The following is a 25,745-nucleotide window of genomic DNA, read 5'->3' as shown; positions in this document are numbered from 1 at the left end:
AAACGGCTGGTAGAGACTACACGACATTCCTCCCGGGTTAGTGACATCACCAGCCCTACAATTTACATAAACCCCGCCCCCGGAACACATTAGCTCATTTGCATTTAAAGGGACAGACACACAACAGTGTGTTTTTGCTCACCCTCAAAAAGTGACAACTTTAACATGCTATTTAAAAATATCTGTGGGGTATTTTGAGCTAAAACTTCACACACACACTCTGGGGACATCAGAGACTTATTTTACATCTTGTGAAAGGACATTATACCACCCCTCTTTTAATACAATAATACAGATGTAGAATAATGCTGAGGGTTAACACACTGCTGAAAATGCTGTCCTGCCACCAGTGTGTCGTCACGGCCCAGAGCGTTTTCTGTGACTGGCCCGTCTCAGCATCATCTCCATTAGAAACCGCAGCACGTCTGTGTCCTGACACACTCGTCTACTCATTCAGACCCGCAGCCAATCACACACAGCCTTTATGTTACTGCAGATGGGATTGTATTTTTAGAAACACAATGACGTTTTTATTTTATTGGCCATACTAAGACTTCAAAAGGGGCTGTTGCATTTTGGTAAAAACCTTTAAAAAATATATTGTGGTGCAATGATGATGTTGCTGTCTGGGATGGTAAAGGCCCGTTCACTCTAATAACGATAACTATTTGCGTCCACACCAGCGAATGTTAACGGTCTGCGGTTTCAGCAACGTCATTGAACATGTTTTTGCTGTTCTTGTTGCATTTACACTATGGTAACTTGGGGTGGTAACTTACTAAATATGACCCTGGACCACAAAACCAGTCACATGGGTCAATTTTCTGACATTGAGATTGATACTGTATATCATCTGAAAGCTGAATAAATAATCTCTCCATTGATGTGTGGTTTGTTAGGATAGGACGATATTTGGCCGAGACACAACTATTGTAAATCTGGAATCTGAGGGAGCAAAAAAAATGTAAACATTGAGAAAATCTCGTTTAAAGTTGTGCATTTATGTTCACGATTGTGCTGCACTCACTCACAAAAATACATGTTTTATATATTTACGGTAGGAAATTTACTAAATATCTTCATGGAACATGATCTTAATATCCTAATGATTTTTGGCATAAAAGAAAAATGGATAATTTTGACCCATACAGTGTATAGTTGCTATTGCCACAGATATACCCGTGCGGCTCCAGACTGGTGTTGTGATCCAGGGTCACAAATGATCTACCAAATGATTACCAAATTAAAATCCATGGTACTTTCTATTCTTTGCGCTCATTGTGTTGTCACACAACTTTATTGGACATGCTGACTTTAGACAAATGATAATGAGGAAACAATCAGATATATTGACCCTTCTGTTCTAAAAAAGCAATTGTAGATCAATAGTTTAAATTTGCTCTTGGAAACAGGAGCTGGAGAAGACGTGATCGACACCTACGCTCGGCTGCACGCTTTCGGCACTGGGCGGCCGAGAGATGATGTGGAAATGACATGACACAGATCTAGAGTCGCTTGCTTGACAACCACAGCTCAATGTGTTGGAACATATGACATATTGTCATGGTGTTGGATAAAAAATAATAAAACAACTACTACCCAGACAGCAACATAGTGTCGGCCCAGATCCGGCCCACATCCGGTACATGTCTGGGTATTAGACTAAGGGTACGTTTACACAACCTTTTAGTTTTCTGCGTACAGGCGACACCATTGTCAATACGATCCCCATTGGATTCAATAAGTACCGGATGTGGGCCGACACTATGTTGCTGTCTGGGCTATGACATTTTAAATCTCAACTCAAGACAATGTTTGTAAGCTAAGTAAGCTGTGCTTTATATATTGCTACACTATTGACAAGAGACAATGGACATTTCATGCCCACAAAATCTGTGAGCACACCTTTATCAATAGAAACCACAGTGATCGGCCAAACATGGCGATCTCTAATCTTATTGGCTGAATTTATGTTATTTTCAGGGAGTCGTGAGGTTTGAGGTTTTAATCACTGAGAAACAAAGTCTTTCTGAGGAAGAACTAGTGGCTGGATCTTGCAAAGTTGATATTTTGAAGGACATTCCAGCATCTTTTGAGGCACTTAACCCTCTGGGGTCGGCAAACGCGCCGGCGCGGTTTGCTTGTTTTTTTTTTACATAGCAGCAAAATAGACTTAAAATACTCAGTAAAAAGTTGAAATATCCTTGATCACACATGTTTATTTGTTTGTTACTTACACTTTCTGACAGATTGATATTTTGACCACAAAAAGAGAGCTATGAGAAGGGAAAGGGTTTTTAGGACCGCAGTAACCTACTGGAAATATACAGTGCTATGCATAAGTTTAGACACCCATGCTAAAGTTGACTAAAAAGAGGAATAAAAAATCATCTTTTGGAAATTGAACTTAATGCCTTAATTTAAAAAAATAGGAAAAATCCAACCTTTAAGGACACCAATTTTCGTTGTGAATGAATAATGTATCGTAAATAAATAAATGTTCTTCCTTAAAATACAGGGTGCATAAGTTTGGACACCCCTATGTTAAACTCCCATAGAGGCAGGCAGATTTTTATTTTTAAAGGCCAGTTACTTCATGGATCCAGGATACTCTGCATCCTGATAAAGTTCCCTTGGCCTCTGGAATTAAAATAGCCCCACATCATCACATACCCTTCACCATACCTAGAGATTGGCATGGTTTTATTTCAGTTAGCCTAACAGCTGGTTTGATTTGCATTGAGAGATGATCTTATGGAAAGTACTCCATGCCAATCTCCAGGTATAGTGAAGAGTGTGTGATGATTTGGGGCTATTTTAATTCCAGAGGCCAAGGGAACTTTATCAGGATGCTGAGTATCCTGGATCCATATAATAACTGGCCTTTAAAAATAAAAATCTGCCTGCCTCTATGGGAGTTTAACATAGGGGTGTCCAAACTTATGCACCCTGTATTTTAAGGAAGAACATTTATTTATTTACGATACATTATTCATTCACAAAGAAAATTGGTGTCCTTAAAGGTTGGATTTTTCCTATTTTTTTAAATTAAGGCATTAAGTTCAGTTTCCAAAAGATGATTTTTTATTCCTCTTTTTAGTCAACTTTAGCATGGGTGTCTAAACTTATGCATAGCACTGTATTAACAGTCGGAATAACGGATATCTTTTTCCAAATTAAACATTTCTTCTTGTTACTACATTCTCCGCTAAATTTCCCAAGTAAAATGTCCTTGTAACTGTTCTACTCCAACAAACACATATTTTCCGCTGGGGTAAACTGCACTGAGCGATTGAACTTACGCTTACTCGATCCGCCATGTTTTTTGTTTTGAAAAGTGTCTTATTTTACCCAGAATGCATTGCAGTGTAGTCCTACTTAAGATAGTCAAAGTCTTAAGTGCTTTGTGCAACGGTCTGATTTAGATGTCTATCTTAAGTCTGACTATCTACTAGCCTATATCTTTGTGAAACCGGCCCCAGGACACTATGTTGCTGTCTGGGTGTTTTTAGACTAAATAGACGTCTCCATAAATTGGACGGGACAGATTACATCCTGGTCATATGCGCACGAAAATAAGGGAACCAAACTAGGACTCTAGTTCACTGTAGTCACAATCCTGAAGCGAGATCCTCTCTTTCTCATTTAATCAGAGTGATATACTGTATTGACTCAAATCGCTTGTTTTCCAGCAGACCCTCTGGCCGGATCTGGGCCGACACTATGTTGCTGTCTGGGTATTTACAGAATAAGTATTATTAAATAGAGCCTATTGTATCATAGGGGGGAAAAAATCATGTGTGGAACAACATCAGTTTTATTTGTGTGAGTGTTAGTATTATGTGTTCGTGTGTGTGTGTTTGTGTTGTGTATGAGTACTTTTAAGGTGACCTAACCAGTGTATCAAACACTCAAGGTCTTCCTGGTTCTCACCAAAACAGCCAGTTTGTCACTCAAACGCTCATCTAAATTATTATTTTATGATATTTTATTTTTGTACGAGCAACCGTGTCGCAGCAGTCCAGTTCTCTGAGGTCATGTGGCACTTTCCACATGAATTAAGTTAATTACAAAACTGTACAAATCTGTAAACTTGTGCATCTCAGGAGGTCAGACTAGTATCGTATGATCATTTTATTTTCTCCTTAGCAGTAAAAAGTACACCTTATATTTAATATGGACCAAATATTAATTTGGTTTGTTAAACCTATATTTCGCTTAAAGTCCACCCTGTGGTGAAAATCCAGCTTGTAATGTTATTAATATGCCTATGTGGTGTTTTTAACAAAGCATGTGTAAGTTCATAAGTCGGCAGCATTGCTGAGTATTAAAACTGCAGTGAACCAAAGACAGTCTCAAAAACACGGTGTGAAATCGCTGGTGTTTCTGACGTCACACACTACCTTGTAACCAATCAGATCAACGCTAATTTTATGTAACACATCTCTAGTCATCTCTCTAAAGAATATGGCATAAGTGACGTTTATTGCTTTTTAAAGAAGTAACGGGGCACCAATTTGCTCTCTATTTGTGGAAAGTGACACAACTACGCAGTCGTTCCCAAAACACACATGAAGAGGAAGAGTGTGACATGAAACATACAGTCTCTATGCTTAACAAGCCCTCATTAACTTCCCCTGTGATTATACACACTCGTTAGTGTGTGTGTGTGTGTGTGTGTGTGTGTGTGTGTGTGTGTGTGTGTGTGTGTGTGTGTGTGTGTGTGTGTGTGTGTGTGTGTGTGTGTGTGTGTGTGTGTTGAATATGTGGGTGGAAATGGACTGGTGAAAGGAGAAAAAGCAATTATTATACAGCAAATGGTAAAAATAGCAGTGATAAAACATGCGTTGTGCTCTTGACAAATGAATGGAGATTGAATAGTGTTTCCCAAGAGCCTGTGAGAGTTGAATGAATGACTTAGAGAGTTAGTTCACCCAAAAATGTAAACTCTGTCAGTAATTACTCGCCCTCATGTTGTTCAACCCCGTAAGACTTTCCTTCATCTTCGCAACACAAATGAAGATATTTGTGATTAAATCTGAGCGCGGTCTCACTCCTCCATAGGCTTCTTTTGTAATTTAAACTTGCCGGCCCAGAAAGTTAGTAAAAACATTGTTAAAATAGTCCAAGTGACTACAGCGGCTCAACCTTAAGTTTATTAAGCGACGAGAATACTTTTTGTGCGCAAAATAAACAACGTCAGAATGTAGGCTCACTATTAGTCTTACATCTTATTGGTTTCTTACTACGTGAACTCACTCACAGAAGAACATCAAGAGTTGAATAAAGTCGTTATTTTTGTCTTATTTCGCACACAAAAAGTTTTTTTCTTGTCACTTGATAAACTTAAAGATACAATATGTAATTTTCTTTGCCGCTAGGGGTCGCTGACCTCTTACAATAACAAAGGCATAGGTTTATGACGCAAAACTTATGGGACTTGTCGTCAAGCCAATGGATCTAATAATGTTTATGGATGAGTGAATACATTGATGTTTTTATCATGACTGTGGTGTGAAGCAAAGCGTGTGCTAATGAGAGACAGATCTCAGCGCCACACGCGAGTCCCGCGGATATAAAGGAATAAGGACATTTAATTCTACCGAACTACCAGCAAGTGCTGAATAATACTCACACCGGTCAGTTTATTAGATGAATGAAGCTTGTGAGGTAACGCAGCGCTGTCTCACTCGCTCTACATATATCACACTAAACTGCATTTGAGTGTGTTAAAGTTATAATGTTATTCTGTGTGTTAGTTTGTCTGTATGAGACTAGCAGTAAACTAGATCAACATTAGAATAACATACTGATCATATTCTAACACTTCATCATGTTGAGCTATATAACATTGATTAGTTTTATGTACATTTGCTCACCTGTGTAATAAAGTACATACAAGAGCTGCGACTCTGTCGAGTGGAAGTTAGTCGCGGACGCTAGCTCTCGGCGTCTCAAACGCCACGCTGATATTGATCCTCGCTTTAGTTCTCCTTTTGTCCCAAAGTCTGCTTGCCATGGTCCATAATGTTTGAACGAAACAACAACAGCGTGAGCGCCGCTAGACGTTACGCAGTTGTCCACGTCTGTCACCATGGTTACTACGGCAGTACGAGCAGAAACCAGGGATAACACGGATATTACGTCAGTGACAGGCGACAAGTGAACAGGGACGAGCCATTATTTAAAATTGGAATTTCTCTGAAATTAAAAATCTTTGGGAACTTTTGGGATATTGTAAGTACACAACTGCAGGAAATATATCACACTGTGCAAGTGATTTATTGATATTTTATTACAAAATTCTTACATATTGCACCTTTAATTTTGCAGGGGAATTGTAGCTTTAAGATTGAGCCACTGTCACTTGGACTATTTTAAACATTGTCTTTCTTTTCATCTTTGGGTGAGCTAACCCTTGAACAGAAATGACAGGCGTCTCTTTCCTCTTGCTCCGCAGATAATCGCCTATCAGCCGTACGGTAAATCGGTGGACTGGTGGGCGTACGGCGTGCTGCTCTACGAGATGCTGGCCGGACAGGTGCGTACACGTGTTCTTGCGAATCAATCTCTGTAGTCCTCAAGAGAAGACTTGTGCTTGCTGTGGTCAGACGACGCCACTGACCAACACAACACACGGTCTCCGGGCAACAGAGAACTGAGACTGCGCTTCTGATTGGAACAAGAATTGCATTTTCATGTTACATTTTTGTAGCCTAAAGTTAAAGTTTTGTAATTGAGAGTTTTGTCAATTGAAAGTTGAATAAATAATCTCTCCACTGATGTGTGGTTTGTTAGGATAGGACAATATTTGGTCGAGACACAACTATTGTAAATCTGGAATCTGAGGAGCAAAAAAATGTAAACATTGAGAAAATCTCCTTTAAAGTTGTGCATTTATGTTCACGATTGTGCTGCACTCACTCACAGAAATACATGTTTTATATATTTACGGTAGGAAATTTATTAAATATCTTCATGGATCATGATCTTAATATCCTAATGATTTTTGGCATAAAAGAAAAATGGATAATTTTGACCCGTACAATGTATAGTTGGCTATTGCCACAGATATACCCGTGCGGCTCCAGACTGGGTTTGTGATCCAGGGTCTCAATTCAATTCAACAAAAATTAATTTCGGTCCTCACAGACCATTTTTCATGATAAAATAAAAAAATATACATAATAGGCTGAACCCTATGCCCTATTATACATACCGTTATACATATCTAATGAGCATCACTTTTCTCACTGGATTTGAGTCATAAAAGAAAAACTGGTAACACTTTACTTAACTTAACTTCCTTAGTTAACATGAACTAAGAATGAACAATACTTCTACAACATTTATTAAACCATAGCTGATATTAATTTCAACATTTACTAATACGTTATTAAAATCTCATTTGCATTTGTTAGCATTAGTTAATGCACTGTGAACTAACATGAACACACAATGAAATTTGTATTGACTAACATCAGCAAAGATTAGTAAATACAGTAACAAATGTGTTGCTTATTGTTATTTCATTTTAGTTAATACAAAATACAGTTAATATAATCAAAACTTGAAATGTCTCAGCTGAACGTAGTCAAATATTAGTGTCACTGATGGAGGATCTGGTGAAGAAGCGGTGAGAGATCAGAATATTGATATTTCCATATTTCCTGGTTTCCATTCCATGTGCATATTTGTAGTCAGTTTGTAGTTTTCCCCATGATTGTCTAAGCAAGATAAGCCCGTTCTCTTGTTTCTCTTGTTGCTTGTGTTTCTGTTTCTTTATTCCTGTGTTTCTTATAAAAAAATTTTTTTTTTACATTTGCGAACTAGTCCTAGGTTTTTCGCCCGATTGGAACCAAACCAGTGCAGTACAATTCTCTGGACTCTCTAGATCAATAATTATAAAAAAAAAAACAGTTGAACTTTTGCCTTTGGATAATATATAACAGGGTCATATAGAAAATGGACGTTGCAAAATACACTCGAAAGCCTATAAATCCTAAACGAAAACTCAGAACTTCACGAATATTGGTGGGCATATGTGACATAACATGCTAAACAAGCATGCCAATTTTTATGGAGATCAGACCATAGGTGGCGCTATAACTGACAAAAAGCTTTGAAAACCATACATTTCCCATGGTAGATTGCCTGTATTGGCGGTAAATGGTGTTTTCCATCTTATGATGTCAGTGGTTAGCTTGCTAAACAAAACTTAATGTCTTTTTACGCATGCATGTTTAAATGTCTTAATAACCCTGCACTTAGATCATTTTTTGCATTTATTAAGAATAATGCATCAGTACCTTATATATCTGTTTTGTGATATGTTTTATTACAGTTCCAATTCTAAAAATAGAATCTGGAACCTTTTCTGGAATCATTTACTCTTTTGGAAGGAGATTATTATTAAGCAAAATTATTTATTTTAATATAATTCAATATATTTTACGTTACTACATTATTATTTTCACCAGCCTGATCTCATTGTTTATACATAGGTATTAGTACAGTAAGATTTATTAGTAACATTTACATACGTAAATAATTTTGGTTTAAGATCCTGTCATAGATCAATATTATTCATTTCATTGTGAATGCGAACACATGGTGTGTGTGTGTGTGTGTGTGTGTTAGAACCCACTTTACGTAAAATACACACAAATTCTCACGAGAACACAGAAAAGTTAGTAATTGCAGGATCGGTTTCATTCACAAAGACGTTTAATTTGCATTCGTACACTTCATGATGAATAAACTAAGTCGTCTATGCGTTCTGCCAGAACGGTTACCAAGGTTACGTCGTTTACATCTCATCTTTCTCTCATTGACTCCCGGGTCCAATTACCCAACAGAAGACTCTTGTGTTTCACTTTAGATGCTTTTGTCTTAGACGCCCCCATCCTGGGCCGATTCCTGCTTATGTAAGATATCAACCCACTGCTGTGAGGAGACAAGAAGAGATGACTGGGGAATCATACGTGACCATTGATCCCAAACCCAGTCTGGAGCCGCACGGGTATATCTGTGGCAATAGCCAACTATACATTGTACGGGTCAAAATTATAGATTTTTATTTTATGCCAAAAATCATTAGGATATTAAGATCATGTTCCATGAAGATATTTAGTAAATGTCCTACCGTAAATATATAAAACATGTATTTTTGTGAGTGAGTGCAGCACAATCGTGAACATAAATGCACAACTTTAAAGGAGATTTTCTCAATGTTTAGATTTTTTTGCTCCTCAGATTCCAGATTTACAATAGTTGTGTCTCGACCAAATATTGTCCTATCCTAACAAACCACACATCATTTTGTGGTCCAGGGTCACATATATCAACCCACAGCTGTGAGGATACAAAAAGAAATGACTGGGGAATCATATCTGTGCGTTGGTCCTCTTAAGAAACTACTGCGTTGAGTTGTGTGTGTGTCTGCTAATGATCCGTCAGCGTTTACATGTACATTCCTAACCCGAAAATGCTTAAAGTGGAAATCTCGCCAAATTGCGACCTAGGCTCCTTTTGTTAATCTACCCGAGTCAAACTTTGGTGTAAAAGCATAATTAGAGTGGAAACGCCACTTTTAAGGCCCTGTTTACACGAGAACGCTCGCTGGTGAAAACGTAAAAATATTTTATCGGATGTGCCTTTCGTTTACACGAGCTTAAAAACACAAAAAAGTGAAACCACCCTCCAGAGTGGAAATCTTAAAAACACTGCTGCGTTCCCGTCTAAATGGTAAAAACGCAAAAGTCTGCTAGACAGTGAAGGCGTCGCGTACGCGTTTACGTCACAGGCATGTGCCAGTACAGGAAAATAACAAAACATTATCAAACTAAAATATAGCATTAAATTCATTGACAAAAAAAATAAAAAATTCAGTCATTTTTGAGCGACAGGTGAAGAGCGCCGAGGGTTAAAGCAGCAGCTTTACCGTATTAAACATGAGAAACTGTGTCAGCGTCTCTTTCACTGTCAGTGCTCCACATCGCCACCTAGCCGTCTGGAGTGCACACTACATCCAATCTCACACACTTTTGCGTCACCATATGCACGCAGATTTCCCCCCATAACGCTCGTCTAAACGCAGAATAAACAGTGATAACGCAACGCCACTTTTGCGTTTTCTCTTCAGATCGTTTCCGTGTAAACATAGCCTTAGATTGACCGTATTGTCGTTTTCGGTCAAAATGAACACGCATGTAAATGTAATCACACTGTGTTTTCTAACAGCCTCCGTTCGATGGCGAGGACGAGGACGAGCTGTTCCAGTCCATCATGGAGCACAACGTGTCCTACCCCAAATCCCTGTCCAAAGAGGCCGTGTCCATCTGCAAAGGGGTCAGTCCTGAACACAGTCCAGATCCGGGGTTTCTACACATTTGTATATGCGTCTGGATATATGAGGGAAGAATAATGCAGAGGCTATGAGCTTGGATTAATAACTGGCGTACTTTAATATTGCTGTCAGCTCAAGTCATGGAAATATCAGACGCTGGAAGATAATAATGTTTAATTTGCATTCTGCTTGATTATGTTCCCCTATGAGGCCAATAAAAATTAATATGATTCATGGTGGCGATATAAAAGTGAGTGATGACACTTTATGATCATGATTATAATGTGGATCATTAGTTAATGTAGAATAGTTTCATATATCGTTAAACTTTAAATTACGTGTATTTATATTTTATATTTTGGTCACAGTGTAATTTTTCTCAACGATTATAAATGAACTAGGGCTGTAAACGATTAATCGCATCCAAAATAAAAGTTTGTGTTTACATAATATATGTGTGTGTACTGTGTATTATTATTTTGTATATATATATAAATACACACACATGCATGTATATATTTGAGAAATATTATAAAATTTATATGCTGCATATATATTTTTATATCATTTATATTATATATAAATAGAACTATTTTATATATAAATAACCTTTTTTTAAATATATATACATGCATGTGTGTGTATTTATATATATACAAAATAATTATACACAATACACACAAACTTAAAAAGTTAATATATTATGTAAACACAAACTTTTATTTTGGATGCGATTAATCGCGATTAATCGTTTACAGCCCTAAAATGAACATTATAAAAAAAGTGTTAATAAGACACTAATGTTATTTAGTTAGTTAGTTAGGAACATTAGGGAAATGTTTTGTTTTATTTAAGTGATTTCAGTTCTGCTTCAGGTTTCTTTAAAACCAAAAAATCTGTATTATGAATTCTTAAGGCCAGACAAGTGATTTTTTGAGGTCAGTTTGTAAAGAAAGACTGCACGCCTGCACACACACATACAGGTGAAACTCAAAAACTAGAATATAAGTTCATTTATTTCAGTAATTCAACTTAAAAGGTGAAACTAATATATTATATAGACTCATTACATGCAAAGTGAGATATTTCAAGCCTTTATTTGTTATCATTGTGATGATTATGGCTTACAGCTTATGAACACCCCAAATTCAGAAATTAGAATATTGTGAAACGTTTTTCATAAGCCATAATCATCAAAATTATAACAAATAAAGGCTTGAAATATCTCACTTTGCATGTAATTAGTCTATATAATATATTAGTTTCACCTTTTAAGTTGAATTACTGATATAAATGAACTTTTGCACCATATTCAGATTTTTCGAGTTTCACCTGAATATTATCACTCTAAAAAATGCTGGGTTGTTTCAACCCAATTTTGGGTCAAATATGGACAAAACCAGCCGTTGGGTTAATTTTTTCAATTAGATTTTTAACCCAACATTTGGGTTTGTCCATATTTGACCCAAAATTGGGTTGAAACAACCCAGCATTTTTTAGAGACTGAACACGTAACAAATACGCAGATTCACGTTTTTGAAGTTTGCGCGGATATGCTAAAGAATATTTTTCAAAAATGTTCAACGATTTTCAAAATGAACGTCCAGAACGCATTCAAAGTTTTCAGTTTTCAGTTAAAACCCTGTCGGCCTCAGTTAATAACTAATGATCTTTACAACGGAAGTGAATCAATCAAATCTAACTTTATCTGGACAATAACTTTATTCTAGAGCGATCTCTGTTACTGTAATCTCCTATTATCTCTGTAAAGCTGCTTTGAAACACTATATTGTTAAAGCGCTGTATAAATGAAGGTGACTTGAGTTTATAATGATTAATATAAATGCTTTATACTTTATCTATTTTTCTGAATGCACACAGATGCTCTTTCATTCTTGAGTCTGAGGTAGATGATGGGCTAATAATCTGTTTTCTCGTCCACACACACACACACACACACACACACACACAGCTGATGACGAAGCATCCGTCGAAGCGCCTCGGCTGCGGTCCGGAGGGGGAGAGGGATATAAAGGAGCAGGCTTTCTTCCGCAGGATTGACTGGGAGCGGCTGGCCAACAGAGAGATACAGCCGGTTTTCAAGCCCAAAGTGGTGAGTGTGAGTCTGAATCTGTCAGCTTTGCTGTTGGTGGTGTTGCTGGATGACGGATCACTTTCCCAGGTCACAGTACTGGATATGAGTCAGGAATAGTATGATGTGTCATAGACTTACATGATCCTTGATCAAGAGTCGGGTAATGGCCTCAACAGTTCTCCAGTACACTGGAGACACACACTGGAAAACTGCGACCTGTATATTAATGGTAAAATACAAACACCGATCACCATACAAACATTATTTTCAATAAAACAACATCTAAATCCATGTTAATTCTCAACGATGTATGTTAAACTGGTTTCTAAACTGGTTTCACATTCAGTTTCTCTTTTTTCTGTTCTTGTTTCTCTGTTCTTCAGTGATTCTGCTTATCAGGTGTTCATCAGTGTCTCAATTCACTCACTTCTTTTCATTCAAGTGGACTATATTAGTGAACTAGTGTAGGGAATAGTGAATGAGGGTATAGGGTGAGATTGGGGAACAGCCGCTGAGTGTCGACTTTGAGCACTGTTAATTCACAGTAAATTCCTGTAGGCTATTTTCTCGAAAACAACAGTTATTAAGGCGAGACACTACAGGTGAATGGGGTAACATTTTTAACTGGCAGATATCACCATGAAACTTTCCCAGTTTATTACCTACATTAAGATGAGAAAAAAATTTATTACAAGTTTTCTGTATCTATATATCTATATCTAAGTAAATATGCGCTAATTTGCATCTATTAAAAAAAAAACGAAACATGAGTATTGGTTAAAGCCAGGTTAAAGAATATTTGTTTCATTGTGTTCACATATTAGATGGGGAAAAAATTACTGAGGGATTTATGGATATCTACTTTTGTTATCCTGTAAATCAGAATATACTGTCAATACAATAGCCTTAAATATTTGGATTTTCGCCATGTTTTTTGGAATAAAATGCTATATAAATCAGGCTCGGAATAATATATTTACAAATCCCTCAGTAAATGTCTTCATAATATAGCTAGGCACAAGATTGGAAGGTTTGGTGTCGTTGCGACTGAAGTGGAGATTTCAGACTTGGAGAATGAGAGAAAAGTCATTTTGAGAAAACGGGCTTTAAAGATTTATCATCAGCCAATGAGATTGCGCATTCAGCCCTTTTACTTTCACGATTGGTTGCTGATAAAAAGGAAATGAGCATATTTGGATCGACAGCATTGTACAGGAGAGAGCAGTAGTATATTCCTGCACAACCGGAGGCTGCAGTTTTAGGACCCCAGTTTTAGGACCGCAGTTTTAGGACCCTAGTTTTTTGTGACAGCGCCACCTACCGAACTGGATGATATAGCAGCGGCTGCTGTTTCAGGACCGCAGTTCTAGGATCCAGGTGGTTTAGTTTGTACATCAAGATCCACCTTGATCCTAAGTCTCATTAGAAAATATATATATGTTTTAACAAATAAGATTATGGAATAGAATAGCTCCTGCAGCAGGTGGATTAGAGCAAGTAGCATCAAGCTACACGATACAATTTAAAAGATTAATATTAAACTTTTACTTAAAGCTCACTTTGAACCACCATCGAGTAAGATAGGATATTTGTACCATATTCCGGTCGCGGTTTAAAATGGTTTTAAGTCATAAAAAGATGTTGAAATATGGTATAATAAAGCAATTTATATGCAACTAATGGCTACACCTTGCTTGGCAATACTGTAAACATTCTTAATTCATATGAAAATACCCAAAATTGCACGAAAATCACACACAAACCACATATACTCGAAATCGTGCATTTATTAGCTTCTTGTTTCAGGTGAAGAGATGTGTCTTAGCTTTGTTATCACAGATAACAGGACCGCGTCATGCAGAAGGGCAGGATTATTGTCACGTTGAACCACGTGAGATGATTGACAGCTGTACAGCGAATGAGACTTGCGTACATTACTGACGCAAATCAGGAAGAGGAGACCCAGATCTCTCTGTGTTCGCTGTTTGAGTTTTATCATAAACACTATCGAGTCTTAAATCTTTCTAATGATGCTCAGTTTGTCCAGATAAAATAAGTAAGAGTGTGATGTTTTAACGAGTAATGAATGTTGAACAACAATCTGTTGTGATTAACAATGTGATCTGTTATCTTTGCCGCGAAAGGGGTTAAATTTGTGTTTTTGGTAATCCAGTTCTGTAGGTGGCGCTGTCACAATAAACTAGGGTCCTAAAACTGCGGTCCTAAAACTGGGGTCCTGAAACTGCAGCCTCCCGTTGTGCAGGAATACCCTTCTCGGAGAGAGAGCTTTCCAGCGGTGTGTGTGATGACGGTGCAGACAGAGATCGCGGATCATGATGATTTATAACGCCAACTTTTGATGAATTTATGAGAAATCTACAGACGCAAACAGACAAAGTTAGTAAAATAAAGACCTAAATGTGTATTTCAGACTTTTTTTCACCACAAATCTGAAAGAAGACATGTTATAGAAGACAAATATCCAAAAATCTTAAAATTGACCAGTGAAAAAACCCGATGTTTTTGCCTGCCGTGTCTCGCCTTAACCAGAATGCATTGTTTTCTAAGATATATTACTGTTTTAATGGAAAATGGTATGATATTGTCAATAATGTAGTGTACCCTTCCTCAAGCCAAGCAAAAGCTCCACTTTTCCTCTCAATGGTAACCCAGTGTAATTGAAACATTTCTACATCCCAACATAACTGAACATTAAACACCGCACAAACACACATCTTGCCCAAAAAACAGAAAAAGTTATACTTTACTTCAACATATTTTACTCTGTCCCATGCAAAGCATGCTGGGAACTACACTTTCAGTCGCATCACACTGTGAGTCTGGCAATCTCTCAGATCATTGAGATGAATGAATCATTATCTTTCTTTCACCGGAAGTTGGACGTTGGCGTTGGTGAACTGCCCAATGAAGCGATGGGGGGTCGAGAGCTCACAGTTACAGCTCAATGCACTGTTTATAGCCTTGACCAGCCAATGAGGTCACTGACCCAAGATCAGTCCGTCCTCAAAGCCAATATGAGACGTGTTCACGCCCCGGTTTAGTTTACATTGAAGTGAGACTTGATCTGACCCTTCAGGAATTATCGGTTGATGCAAAATTGGCAATATATGGAGTCGTCGGGTTCAAACCCAGACAGCAACATGGTGTCGGCCCAGATCTGGAATGCCATACATCAATGGAACGCTTATTTATTCATGATGTACAGTATACATCTCAACATGTGACTGGTTTTGTGGTCCAGGGTCACATATTAAAAACATGATGTGTTGACCTTGACCACAGTTAGCTCTGATTAGCTCTCTCACTTCTAGATGATTTCTCAGCATTTGTTTCTGGCACGTTTTCTCTATTCGTTTGGTTAATTCAGGCACATATGAACTCGGCAATCACACTCGAGTCCACACCAAACCGATCAGTCCGAGATCATCTGACCGAGGCGGTCCCAGTCCGAGATCATCTGACCGAGGCGGTCTCAGTCCGAGATCATCTGACCGAGGCGGTCTCAGTCCGAGATCATCTGACCGAGGCGGTCTCAGTCCGAGATCATCTGACCGAGGCGGTCTCAGTCCGAGATCTTCTGACCGAGGCGGTCTCAGTCCGAGATCATCTGACCGAGGCGGTCTCAGTCCGATGGAAAACTCTGCTGTGGTTTGCTTGTGGAGATTCAGGTGCAATCTGACCAATAATAGGACACTATTATATCACATCTGACTTGCGGAAACACATTTCGGTACATTTGGGACTTAGTCAACAACTTGGCTTAATAGTGGGATTGGGAATCAAAAATTCTGGAATATATTGTTATAAAATTTAAATTTAAATTCCTTTGTGTCCATTTTAATGTGATTTTACACCATTCAAGCTGTTCTTGACTGAATAACTTTTCTATTTGTACAGTATATTTTATTAATAAGGTGTAGTGTTATTTAACATTTGATTACAGTTTCTGTACCTGAATATCTTACAATCTTTAGATTTGTGTTCATGGTATTCAGCTGCAATGAAATGCTTTGCAAAAAGACTTTTATCATTCAATAAATGTGAATGATATCTACGTTTTTAAATTTGATTATTGGAATCAAAACTAGGAATCCATAAGCAGATTCGTAATAGAAATTGTAATCGCCATAATTCACACGATTCCCAACTCAAGCTTAATAGAGGAGCACACATGATAAAGGCCTGGACTATTTTAAGAGTCGTTTCATGTGTTTGCATCAAACCACCCCCCGTGTGCTGAACCTCCCTCACTGTGTGTGTGTAGTGTGTGTGTGTAGGTTTTTAACGGGTATAATTTGATTCATCTCACACTGTGGCCACCCGTGAGTGTTTGCAGAGCCCTGGGGTTAAAAGAGCTCAAAGTTCACTATCGGCACGCCACTCAACCTTTAACACAGAGTCCCCTTTCTAACGCTTTTTATAAAACCCTCTTTTTACTGGACATACAGTGCTGTGACTAAGTTTAGACACCCATGCTAAAGTTGCCTAAAAAATCTTTTGGAAATACCTAGAGATTGGCATGGGGTACTTTCCATAAGATCATCTCTCAATGCAGATCAATCCAGCTGTTAGGCGAACTGAGATAAACCCATGCCGATCTCTAGGTCTGGTGAAGGGTGTGTGAGGATGTGCGGATATTTTAATCCCAAAGGCCAAGGGAACTTTATCAGGATCATAGTATCCCGGATCCAACTGGCCTTTAATAATATAAATCTGCCGCCTCTATGGGAATTTAACACAGGGGTGTCCTGACTTATGTGTTTTAGGGAAGAACATTTATTTATTTACGATGCATTATTCATTCACAAAGAAAATTGGTGTCCTTAAAGGTTGGATTTTTCCTCATTTTTTAATTAAGGCATTAAAATCAATTTCCAAAAGATGATTTTTTATTCCTCTTTTTAGGCATGGGTGTCTAAACTTATGCACAGCTCTGTACACATGGGTCACATGGGTCAATATTTGGTCGAGACACAACTATTGTAAATCTGGAATCTGAGGAGCAAAAAAATCTAAACATTGAGAAAATCTCCTTTAAAGTTGTGCATTTATGTTCACGATTGTGCTGCATTCACTCACAAAAATACATGTTTTATATATTTACGGCAGGACATTTACTAAATATCTTCATGGAACAAGATCTTAATATCCTAATGATTTTTGGCATAAAAGAAAAATGGATAATTTTGACCCGTACAATGTATAGTTGGATATTGCCACAGATATACCCGTGCGACTCCAGACTGGGTTTGTGATCCAGGGTCACATGTGAGTGTACAGCTTGAATCTAATAATAACCCACGTGTTTCTTCTCGCCTTGCTTTCACAGAGCGGCAAAGCAGCGGAAAACTTCGACAAGTTCTTCACCCGCACGCAGCCAATGCTGACCCCTCCAGACCAACTGGTCATTGCCAACATCGACCAGAGCGAATTTGCTGGATTCTCCTTCATAAACCCAGAGTTCATCCACCCATCGTCGCTCCACAGCGTGGTATGAGGCGGCCCGATGAAGAAGAGGCTCAAGCTAACAACTGCATCCATGTTATCAATGAACTCATCCAATCTTTGTAGACCGTTGAGCACCCTTTATCTGAACTGAGGGGGGACTGGAGAACTGGTTTTGGTGTGTACAAGCACGTGTCCACACTCAGACTTTGAGGGAGATGATTTATGATCTGTTCCAAAGCCTGGTGAGCATTTATTTTTTTAATAATTGTTCTTTATTGGCATTGATGGTTCTATGAAATTCTTTATCATCTATATAGAACCTTTTCCATCACACAAAAGGCTCTTTAGATTTTTAAAGATGGAATCACTGCAGAATACACCATTTTGAACTTTTGTTTTTAAAGGTACACTGTGTAGTTTTTTTAGCTAAAATCAATGGGCCCTATTTTAACGATCTGAAACGCAAGCATCAAATGCGAAACGGAGGTAACTTTGTGGGGCGGATCTTGTGCCCGACGCAAATCTAAAATGTGTTGGTCAGAAGTCGCTTCATTTTTCATAGGTGTGGTTTGGGCGTAACGTGAAATAAACCAATCAGAGCGTCCTCTCACATTCCCTTTAAGAGCCGGCGCGCTTGTTCCACGGCGGATTGCTATTATAACGGCGGATTGCTATTATAACGGCGGATTGCTATTATAACGGCGGATTGCTATTATAACGGCGGATTGCTATTATAACGGCGGGTTTGCCGGCGCACACCAGGAGCGGTTCACAGCCGAGGAGACCGACGTTCTCGTCAGGGCCGTAAAACACAGAGAAGTGACATTGTATGAGGATGATGGAGAAACCCAAATTAGCTTTGGTTAAACAGGCGTATAATAATTTGGGTAAATGTGTAAGCTAGATTTATGCCTATTTTTTTCACATCTTCACGGACACAACAACGATTTCCCTCGTGTGTTAATATTTTTCCTTGTAATAATGTATGATTTGCAAAAATGAAAACTGCTGCGTCTGTTTATATTAGAGAATCAAAGTGTGTGCTGTTGTTCACACGCTACATAATGGCCAAGCGCGCGCCCTTAAAATAGCATATGACTAACGCGCGGCGCCGCTGTCTTTAGACTGGGTTTCTCCTGGTCAGTGGCGGAGCTGTTTTCTGAAACTGCAGAATATCACCAGGGAACGTTTGCGCTGGAACACACTCCTCTTTTCGCTGAACCCCTACCCCCCCCCCCCCCTGTTGAATTAGCGGTGAAATTGAAAATACAATTTCACCGCTAGATGGGAGAAATCCTACACAGTGTACTTTTAAGAGTGTAGACTGACAAATGACTATTGTACGAGGTTACATCTCGGTTAGAAAGAAAGGCAGCTCTCTAGGCTTTTAAACAGAACCATAATGTTTGCCCGCATACTGTCCCCAGACAACAACATAGTGTCGGTCCATAAAATCCACATGTACCGGATCTGGGCCGACACTGTGCTTCTGTCTGGGGTAGTAATGACAGTTTATCTAATGCTTGGAAGTATATTTTACAAACAGATATTTTTGACGGTGGAGATAGTGAGCGATCCCCTTTTCCAGTCCTCAGATTATTGTGTGTGTGAAGCATGCTGACATGAAACCGGTTTTTGTGTCCTATTCCTGATGTCCTCTACTGCCATTTCTAATGTTCTTGAATTATATATTTGTAAATCTAAATCTTGTTATAGGAGTGCCAAAATATAACTGCATCAAAAAAGGTTTTTTTATATCCAGCTCTATATATATATATATATATGCATATTGATTTCCTACTAGATGGATGTGTCCCTTATCTTGGGCTGAAACTTGAACCCTTATCGCTCTTCGAGTTTTAGCATGACAACTTCCAATCCCGTCACTGCCTGCTCGCCTGGTTCCCACTTACTCGACATATACAGGACTTTTCCTCTTGCTCTAAATGAGGGATTCCTCATTGGTTAATACGCAGACCCATGCACCCGCTTGCATGTTCATAAATGCTTCATTTATCATATTTTACCATGTTTACGCTCACATTTTCCCCACACAATCAGAAATGGTGTTTGGTTTCAAATCTAGCATATTATGCTAAAGAAAACTAGCACTACAACAACATAAAGAACATGTAACAAGACCAAATAAATGCTTACTGTCGAGCTTGGGTCTCCAAAACCAAATACAGGACATATTTCACTCAAGATATTCTCTGCTTAAAGAAAACAAAGCCTGTTTTTTTTACAACCATTAAGATTTTTTTGCATCGTGACATTTGCAGCACTCACTGGTAAAGGGGCTATATGTACGAATTTTCCGTTTTTGTATAGCCAGTGTGTAAACAGCTTGTGATGAAACTTAAAAAACGACTTCCTAGGTTGTCTATGAAAGCCTGTAGACTGCGAAGGACTATTTCCGGTCTATGACGCATGCAATGAATGCTTATACAATGTTTAGGATAATGTCAAAAGAGGTTTTCTGTTCTGTAATATCAATGTGTCACGCGAAGAAAAAAGGAATTCATTCAAACTATAGTCTCACATTGCCAGATCCATGTTTCTCAACGCATTGCGATGCTTTCTGAGCTGCTGTTTTCTGTTTATTTTATTATTGAGAGGAAAACAGTTCGTTAACAGTATATTACTGTAAAGGTATTTCAACTTATTTTTACTTCTAAGCAAAGAACAAAAGCAGTTTATCGAAAGAGTTTATCGAATCACGCAGTAAGTTGACGCTGCAGTTCACTTTACAGCCACCGGTGTCGCTAATAACAAGCGTTTATGAATTCTACATATAGCCCCTTTAAGCTCATTTTCCCTAAATGCAACAAAAAAAAATAACTCTTTCTCCTTACTGTAATGTGGCAAAATGCGAAATAAAGGTTTTTACTGTAAAATTGACTGTACAGTTCAAATCATGGTAGTGTTTGTTGTTTGTGCGGCTTTTTACTGTAATACTTCATGACAATAATGATAATATAATCCCTGAGAATAATGAGAACTACAAAAAGAACGTTCAAAAAACACATTAATGTAATTTGGATTCGAGGAGAAAGTGTGCATAACTCTCAATGCAAAAATTCCTAATGGTCTTTAAATACAATATTTATTTATTTTTCATTTAAATCATTGCAATCTATGCTCAACATGATTTTGCGACTTCTGTTTGAGGGGGATGAGAGGTCAGTTATGTATAACCTCTAATATAACCCTTTTTCTGGTATATGTTTATTTCCTTCTTTGGTGATAAATTACATGTTCTGAAGTTCTTACCAAACAGAGCTTTCTGGTATATACGGTATATATATATCTTACATTTTTTATCTTTTTAGTTTATGATTATCATGCATATTTGCTCTTTGAGGACTTCTTTTGTGTTTACTGTCACTTAAGGTACACTATAGTCCATGTGTTTTGTAAATACAGAGAAAGCGTATAGGCCTACCTTGTCCTGCAGATTTTATACTAAGAACTGAATGTGCTTTTACTAACTTTAGATGGTTTCTATGTTTAGATGATCCAAAAAGACTAGTTTGCTAACCTTTGTTATATGTAACTCTGCTATGTTTTCTATGCTGATAGTATACGTGTAGGAGCTGTGTGTGTGTGTGTGCGTGCGTGTGTGTGTGTGTTTGAACTGCAGCTGTGTGTGCATGTGGCGTGTCGGCGCATGCGAAACGCGTTGCATGATTCCAGGAATCCGGAGTCCTCTAGCATGGGAAGATTGAGAACGATACCTGTCCCACCTCAACTATAATCCATCATGACGTTGCTTTCTTTCCTGTTTAGTTTCAGTCGGCGGATGAAGAATTAAACTTCCATATACAGATGAAACTCGAAAAATCGAGAATATCACTGTAAAAAAATTGCTGCGATTATTTATCGCAACTTAAAATCCAACACTGTTTCAACTTTAAAAAGTTTGTGGTCATGCTTAACTTAAAATATTAAGTTTAGTTTAGTTTAGTTGGATATTTAAGTTTTCTCAACAAATTTTAAGTTGTTATAACTAATCGCAGCCACATTTTTTACAGTGGCAAAAGTTCATTTATTTCAGTAATTCAACTTAAAAGGTGAAACTAATGTATTATATAGACTCAATACATGCAAAGTGAGATATTTCAAGACTTTATTTGTTATAATGTTGATGATTATGGCTTATGAAAACCTTTTCACAATATTCTAATTTTAAATTTGGGGTTTTCATAAGCCATAATCATCAACATTATACCAAATAAAGGCTTGAAATATCTCACTTTGCATGTATTGAGTCTATATAATACATTAGTTTCACCTTTTAAGTTGAATTACTGAAATAAATGAACTTTTGCACCATATTCACATTTTTCGAGTTCACCTGTAGATTCCTATCACTGTCTGATTTACAGGGAAATATGGAAATTCAATGTTAGCACACTTCAGACATGATTTTTTTGTATTCTCCTTGTAATCAGTCCCTCAGAAATGCTGTATGTACACATTAGATGGCTCGGTTTGGGCTTTTCTTGTGCCAAGCGTTGGATATCATCCTCTCTGTGAGCACATGTGATCCGTCATTTTTCAGTATATAGCTATTTTTTAATTGTAATACGCCTGATGTTGGATGTGCACGCCCCTGTGGATGGAAGAAAAACAAACAGATGTTTATTTCTTCATCCTATGAAGGAACTGAATTGATGTTACGAGTGGAAATAGAGCCGGTCCTCTTGCGAAGCGATAGAGAGAGCATTACTGAAGTAGTTGTCTTGCGGGATTAACACAAGTGTCTCACATTGAGAGTCTTTGGGGATGTAGAGTTCGAGTGTTTGGTTGTGGTTTCTGCATGTGAGGTGGCATTACAGAATTCACTTGACATATTATTAAGTATCTCATATGAACATTACACCCAGCCATTTCTTATTATAGATTCTACCGGGAATTATACAAATATTTATTATTATTATTATTATTATTAAAATCCAGGACAGTGTTTTAGTTTGAAAAAGTTCTTTTCACTCTTCATTGTTTTTTTTCTTTACAGAATTGTGTCCCTCTGTAGTTTGTGAAGGATAATGTGTATAAATAAATGTATGACAAAATGAAGAATGTCCATGTTCTGGTTCTTCAACATCAGGAAGGTACTGGGGTTGAGCTTTTTCGGATGTAATCTTTCATGTAGTGTGTAATAAAGCTGTTTATAAATGTAAAAGGTCTACACAGTTGTGAAGATCAAAAGCGCGCTATAAATGGAGTTATTGTCTCCTAAAAGAAACAACTGATTCTGAACTGCCGAAACGAGTCGTCAGTCATTTCAGTCTCACTTCCTTCATGAACCTACGTAACATATTTTGCATACTGTCAGCCTATTTTCTTCATTGGCCGCCTGTGAACAACGTCTCCTTTGCCCCGCCCTTAAACACTGTAGTTGCAGCTGAGACTGGAAGAGATTGCGAATCCACTTTGCATGAACTTCCAAAGGATGAGATTGACACGGTAAAACTGACGCCATCGTTACTCAAGAGTATCAAGAGATGGGGAAGATCCAGAGCTGAAATTCAGATACGGTAATGGACGTTTCGTTTTCAACACACGCTGTAAGTGATAGACCAATCACTACAGACTGAGCCATCTGACCAATCAGAGCAGAGTAGAATCTGACCAATCAGAGCAGAGTAGACAAATCACAACAGACTGGGTCATCTGACCAATCAGAGCAGAGTAGACAAATCACAACAGACTGGGTCATCTGACCAATCAGAGCAGAGCAGACCAATCACAACAGACTGGGTCATCTGACCAATCAGAGCAGAGTAGACCAATCACAACAGACTGGGTCATCTGACCAATCAGAGCAGAGTAGACCAATCACAACAGACTGGGTCATCTGACCAATCAGAGCAGAGTAGACCAATCACAACAGACTGGGTCATCTGACCAATCAGAGCAGAGTAGACAAATCACAACAGACTGGGTCATCTGACCAATCAGAGCAGAGTAGACCAATCACAACAGACTGGGTCATCTGACCAATCAGAGCAGAGTAGACCAATAACAACAGACTGGGTCATCTGACCAATCAGAGCAGAGTAGACCAATAACAACAGACTGGGTCATCTGACCAATCAGAGCAGAGCAGACCAATCACTACAGACTGAGCCATCTGACCAATCAGAGCAGAGTAGACGAATCACAACAGACTGAGCCATCTGACCAATCAGAGCAGAGTAGACCAATCACAACAGACTGGACCATCTGACCAATCAGAGCAGAGTAGACCAATCACAACAGACTGGACCATCTGACCAATCAGAGCAGAGTAGACCAATCACAACAGACTGGGTCATCTGACCAATCAGAGCAGAGTAGACCAATAACAACAGACTGGGTCATCTGACCAATCAGAGCAGAGTAGACAAATCACAACAGACTGGACCATCTGACCAATCGGAGCAGAGTAGACCAATCACAACAGACTGGGTCATCTGACCAATCAGAGCAGAGTAGACCAATCACAACAGACTGGGTCATCTGACCAATCAGAGCAGAGTAGACCAATCACAACAGACTGGGTCATCTGACCAATCAGAGCAGAGTAGACCAATCACAACAGACTGGGTCATCTGACCAATCAGAGCAGAGTAGACCAATCACAACAGACTGGGTCATCTGACCAATCAGAGCAGAGTAGACCAATCACAACAGACTGGGTCATCTGACCAATCAGAGCAGAGTAGACCAATCACAACAGACTGGGTCATCTGACCAATCAGAGCAGAGCAGACCAATCACAACAGACTGGGTCATCTGACCAATCAGAGCAGGGTAGACCAATCACAACAGACTGGGTCATCTGACCAATCAGAGCAGAGTAGACCAATCACAACAGACTGGGTCATCTGACCAATCAGAGCAGAGTAGACCAATCACAACAGACTGGGTCATCTGACCAATCAGAGCAGAGTAGACCAATCACAACAGACTGGGTCATCTGACCAATCAGAGCAGAGTAGACCAATCACAACAGACTGGATCATCTGACCAATCAGAGCAGAGTAGACCAATCACAACAGACTGGGTCATCTGACCAATCACAGCAGAGTAGACCAATCACAACAGACTGGGTCATCTGACCAATCACAGCAGAGTAGACCAATCACACCAATGGAAAGATGATCTGGCCCACATGCAGTGTGGAATGACGGCACTTGAGTGGACCGCTCCTGTTTGCCAGATCTGGGCCACAAGCAGACCATAGCAATGCCACATGTCAGCCAAGAGCAAAGAAATACACCAGAACTGGACCTTATCTGAGCCACAAAATCTGTGTATATTAAATATTGAGTCATCTCAGCTTTAATACTAACCCTTACGGAATTAAAATATATTTCCTATATATGAATTATCAATATATTAAATGGTTTAATTTGAAAATATACGGAATAATATAATGTGTTAATATATTACAATATATTGAATAATACATACGGAATTGCCGTTTTTCATAATAAAATATGTGACAATATATTTACCAATATATCGTAATGTATGCAATTATGTACTGGTAGGCATATGTATATGTGGCAAAAACTTAATTATCAATCAACAAACTACAATTAAGTTATAACTTCATTCAAATTAATGATACTGTCTCTATTTGACAAAATATTTGTTTTACCTTAAAAAGGGCACATAAAACACAAGAGTTTTGAGAGATGACTCGATGACGTAACGATGAACTGTGTGAAACATTTCATGTGAACGAACTGTGTTTGAGCCATAGACACTATCAGTATATAAACGGGTTTGAACGAACGAACGGAATCGGTCACGTACTCTCTCTAACACTCGTGCGCG

General features: G+C 38.4%; 1 protein-coding gene across 2 annotated transcripts in view; it reads left to right on the top strand.

Moving 5' to 3' along the window:
- The window catches only part of prkcab (protein kinase C, alpha, b), a 224,279-nt gene extending 206,008 nt beyond the window's left edge, over positions 1 to 18,271 (top strand). For both annotated transcript variants that reach the window (XM_079622867.1, XM_079622868.1), the window contains exons 14-17: positions 6,461 to 6,541; positions 10,243 to 10,350; positions 12,321 to 12,461; positions 17,794 to 18,271. In XM_079622867.1, the coding sequence (XP_079478993.1) occupies positions 6,461 to 6,541; positions 10,243 to 10,350; positions 12,321 to 12,461; positions 17,794 to 17,961 (498 nt within the window). In that variant the 3' untranslated portion in view covers positions 17,962 to 18,271. The remainder of the gene's footprint in view (positions 1 to 6,460; positions 6,542 to 10,242; positions 10,351 to 12,320; positions 12,462 to 17,793) is intronic.
- Positions 18,272 to 25,745: the final 7,474 nt, after the last annotated feature.

This window comes from Phoxinus phoxinus (assembly GCF_949152265.1).
Source record: "Phoxinus phoxinus genome assembly, chromosome: 1".
NCBI classification, from domain to species: domain Eukaryota; kingdom Metazoa; phylum Chordata; class Actinopteri; order Cypriniformes; family Leuciscidae; genus Phoxinus; species Phoxinus phoxinus.
The sequence above is the reverse complement of the archived record's forward strand: the minus strand, read 5'-3'. Positions and strand labels throughout refer to the sequence as shown.